This window comes from Triticum urartu, chromosome 6A (assembly GCF_056163025.1).
Source record: "Triticum urartu cultivar PI428250 chromosome 6A, HENAU_Tu73, whole genome shotgun sequence".
Taxonomy (NCBI): domain Eukaryota; kingdom Viridiplantae; phylum Streptophyta; class Magnoliopsida; order Poales; family Poaceae; genus Triticum; species Triticum urartu.
In genome coordinates, this window is record NC_141878.1 from 352,666,063 (window position 1) to 352,670,245 (window position 4,183).

At 44.1% G+C, this 4,183-nt stretch overlaps 1 protein-coding gene across 1 annotated transcript; it reads left to right on the plus strand.

Moving 5' to 3' along the window:
• Nucleotides 1-552: 552 nt before the first annotated feature.
• LOC125513443 (RING-H2 finger protein ATL58) lies at nucleotides 553-3,825 on the plus strand. The gene is made up of 3 exons (XM_048678562.2): nucleotides 553-1,464; nucleotides 1,575-1,657; nucleotides 3,223-3,825. Exons 1-3 carry the CDS (start codon nucleotides 1,252-1,254, stop codon nucleotides 3,611-3,613), a joined length of 687 nt encoding a protein of 228 aa, XP_048534519.1. The 5' UTR covers nucleotides 553-1,251; the 3' UTR covers nucleotides 3,614-3,825.
• The last annotated feature ends 358 nt before the right edge of the window (nucleotides 3,826-4,183 follow it).

Consider the following 4,183-nt stretch of genomic DNA (forward strand, 5'->3'; position numbering starts at 1 on the left):
AGAGTTGAAGTACTAGGGGGTAGCAGTAGTTTTTGTGCCTGACCTTTTGATTTTTCTGGGATTTCCCCAATTGCCTAGTTGTTGTTCTTCCTTCACGCTTGTCTCTAGGTAAACCTCCACCTTCCTCTCCAGATTCACCCCTCTCTCTCATGGCTGCCTGCCTTATCTGATTTTGAACTGCTCGTTGTTCTTCTTCCCACCCTTCTTCCATGGCCATCGGCATGATTTGTTTCTTCCTTTTGTGATGTGTGTTAGGTGAGCTCTATGATGTTATGTAGGAGGGGCTGGAGATTTCCGTGAGTAGCAAGTTCATGGCGAGCTGTTTGCTGTGGTCCAGCGATGCAGCGAGGATTGGTGGTGATGTGGTTTAGTTGAAACCGGGTCAGGATTCTGCCTGACCCGTTTATCCCGAAATAAAAGGAAATATGCAGTGGCCGGTTGGGGGTTTTTGGGACAAACAGTTGTGAATGTTACTGAATTGTAAAACAGTCAAAATGTCAAATAGACAGTCCCAGCCGTTGGCCTGGTGACCGGTGACTGTAAAGAAAAATAGGCTGGCCGGTGGCCGCCTGGGAGCCCAGCCGTTGTTTTCCTTTTCTCCCTGTTCGTTTTTAGCTCTTGGAGTCGCCTCTCCTCCCAGCCCGATCTGCGCCGCCGCCGCCCATATTCGCTGGACCCGCCTGAACTCCTCTCTCGTTCTTGCTCTTCCTAGTTCAGTTCGCTGCCGCTGCCGCTCCGGCCCCGCGACCTCGGCCTCCCCAGTATCTGACGCCGAATCGCGATCTGTTCATACCCATCTCGTGCCAATTATGTGTTAAATTCAGGTGGATTGGAAATAGCTGTCTGTTTGGGCGTATACCTCTCTGCTCCTGCTCTCGCGGTGTTAGGTTAGGCTGGGGAGGTCCTCCGACAATATTCTCGCGAGCAATTTGGTATCACCGGTTGGATCAGCAGAGAGGAGCGCGCGTTTTTGTTAGTCGGGAATCCACTGTCAGTAGCATTACTTCTCTTTGATCAGGTTGCTAGGTGGCTGGGAGTGGGACTGGTGCTTGTTTTTCGTTGGCTTTCCTTTAAGCTCGTTTGTTTTAGCTTACTGTATCTTGTGATATGTGCTGAGGCCGGCAGTTGGTTCATGGGATGGGAGACCAAGACACAACAGGATAGCTCATAGCATCTAGGAATGTTACAGTTCACTGGGGTTAGAGATTTTGGTGCCAGTTAGGGACTCTGTAAGTGCATTTTGGTTTGGCCATGTCTTCTTGTACTTCCCCAGATCCACCGGACTATTGCTCCGCCGTATCGCCTGAGCTTAAACTATACCAGGCCTTCATCTTCTCTGTGCCAGTTTTCTTCACATTCGTCTTGCTTCTCTTCTTCTACTTGTTCTACCTGTGGCGGCGCAGAGCGAATTGGCAGTCCTTGCAAATGAGGGCTGATAATTTGATCAGGGGGGATAACCCTAGGGTAAGTTGGCCATTTATGTTCCCCCCATGCATGCTTTTCTTAAATATACTTGGTGTATTGCAAATCTTATTGTTTGATTTATCTTTATTTGAACATATCTGCATTTATAGTTGGAGTGTGGCATAAATAAGGAGATGCGTGAGATGTTGCCAGTTGTGATCTTCAAGGAGAGCTTCTTGATCAGGGAAACACAGTCAGTGATCCGCTCCTTGTCTCCTTAATGCAGTTAATATAGTGGTGTACACTTGTACTAGACCGTATCTCATCAATTAACAATCACTTGTTACGCTTTTTGTCTCAAATGTGTTAGAGACTGTTTGGTTCCTAGCCACACCTTAAGTTTGGCCAAGTTAGGTGGGTGTTTGGTTATAGCCACACCTAAGGCAAGAATCTTTTTGTGAGCAATAAGCCCCACATATCATACACACACAAAATGTCGCAAGATTCCCTAAGGCAAGCCAAAGTGTGGCTAAGAATTTGAACACCTCAAGTTAGGCAAGTGTGACAAAAATAATGTGGCAAAGATAGTCACAAACCCAAGAGGCACTTATAGTCTTTCCTTATGATATGTTTGTGAAAATAAGTTTTTCTAAAAAATGCTATATGTACTGACAGTACTATCAATATATGGTTTAATGATGATTTGAAGTTGAACTTTCTATTGAATCTGTCCTTTTAGTAGCTTATAAGAATTAGCTCTGTAGTGGACACATGTGTTCTTAATCAAGGCTGCTAGAGTCTGCATCTTTATGCCGCTAATCCGTGTATGCACTTAAGTGCGAGCTAGCCAGTTGTGAACCACTAGCAAGGCACTCATGGACGGTGCATATTCGGAAATTTGTTGAACATGAGAAATCAACTCTGGTACTGCAATAAATAGAGATCCTTCAGTTGGCACAAGGTTGATAACCCTAATTAATGGTTATACTAGTACGATAGAAGGAAGCTAGGGAAAGGAAGGATGTGGGTTTCCAGCTTTCCATAACAAGTAGTGGGAGTGCTACTAATATGTAATATGCCCTATGAAGTGTTTATGGACTAGCTTCTTTAGAAACAAATCCGTGGACATCTCTACGCTTGGGAACGTAGCGTAATTAAAATGCATGATGTCATTTATTAAAACTTTCAAGTGATGTAAAAGATTTTGTTGTTCTGTTGTCATTGAAGAAAAGTAGAGTTACATGGGCGTGCATAAATAGTGTACTATCAAGAGTGACAGGATGCACGCCACTTCTATTGCAATCAAATGAAAGTAGCTACATAAGAATTCAAATACTGGCTGCTGCTAACATGCACGGTACGGTCTATTTCTAACCAACATAAGTACAAGCTTTCCAAGCTATGGCCCCAAAGTCCTGAAAGAAAGTCCTGCATGAATCATATGAAAGTAGGAAGACCCGACTTCTAAGAATTTTCAACAAATATGTCATTTCCGCTTGGATAAATCAAGGCTTTCAACATTCAAAAATAAATCAAGGCTTTCCAAGGCTTATTTTATCCGCCTGAAGCTGTATGAAGGACAGTAGTATGTTACTTGCAGTAACCGCAGTAGCAGAAAGGCATCTTTCCCCTAGGCTTTGTTGTTTGGCATGCATGTGTAATTTCCATCACTACTTCTGCCAAAGTATTCTCCATCCCTAGCTCTCTCACTACAACTATATGTGTTAGCCAACAATGATATCCACTCCTGCTGCAATTTTACACCGCATTCTTCTTTTAGTTAGCTATATTTTGCTGAACAGTAAACATTCTTGCCAGGTGCTCGATCTGCTTAGCAGACTATCAAGCAGATGAGCGGCTTCAGAGAATACCCCCTTGTGGTCACACCTTCCATATCGATTGCATTGACCACTGGTTTTCTAAGAACACTACTTGCCCTCTTTGCCGAGTATCGCTCCTGACTGCCCCCAGAGCTGCCAGCGTCGCTCCAACCGATCTGGAAACACAAGCCATCGAAGAGGACTGCTCTTCAAATGCGCAGCATCATGTGGGCCTTAGAGATGAGCACACGCGACCGGAGGATCAGGCAGTGGACGGCAGGATCAGTGACGGCCCATCACAGCAGACTAACGTGGAAGCATCAGTTGTTGTAGTCATCGCGACTCAAACAGCAGGGTCTCCAAGTTCTTGCCACTTGTCTGACGTGTAAGCAAAAGAAATAAGGCTTTTTACTGTCTTGCTGTATGTTTAGCTGCTGTTAGAAGGATTAATAAGAGGCGCACAAAGATCTGCATCAATGGTAAACTGACTAGAGGTGGGAAAAAGGTCTAATCTTGTACTGGAAATAGAAGAATAGAGGGTTTTTTGTTTTGTCTTGGTTGCGGGACCACAAATGATATTGGAGACGTTCTTTTCGTGTTACTGCTCCTATCCATATTAATTGTCATTGATCTAGTACAACCTATTAATATGGATCGGAGGGAGTAAACTTCTGTTCATGGGAAAATGTAGTGGTACATACACTTTACATCACAATCTCGACCTTGAATTGGATCATTTTTTTTTAGATGAACAGGGAGGCTCACCTCCCCGGTTCCATTACTCAGAATGAAACCAAAACTCGTCATCCAATTTTACAGCAGCTCACTTAGAGGAGCAGTTCGTCCTTAAAAGAGCACTAGGAGAAAAAAAAAGTAAACCGGAATACAGATCTATTATAAATCGAAGCGGCACACAGGCCTGAACTAGAACAGTAAACTATCAGACTGAAATCTCCGGA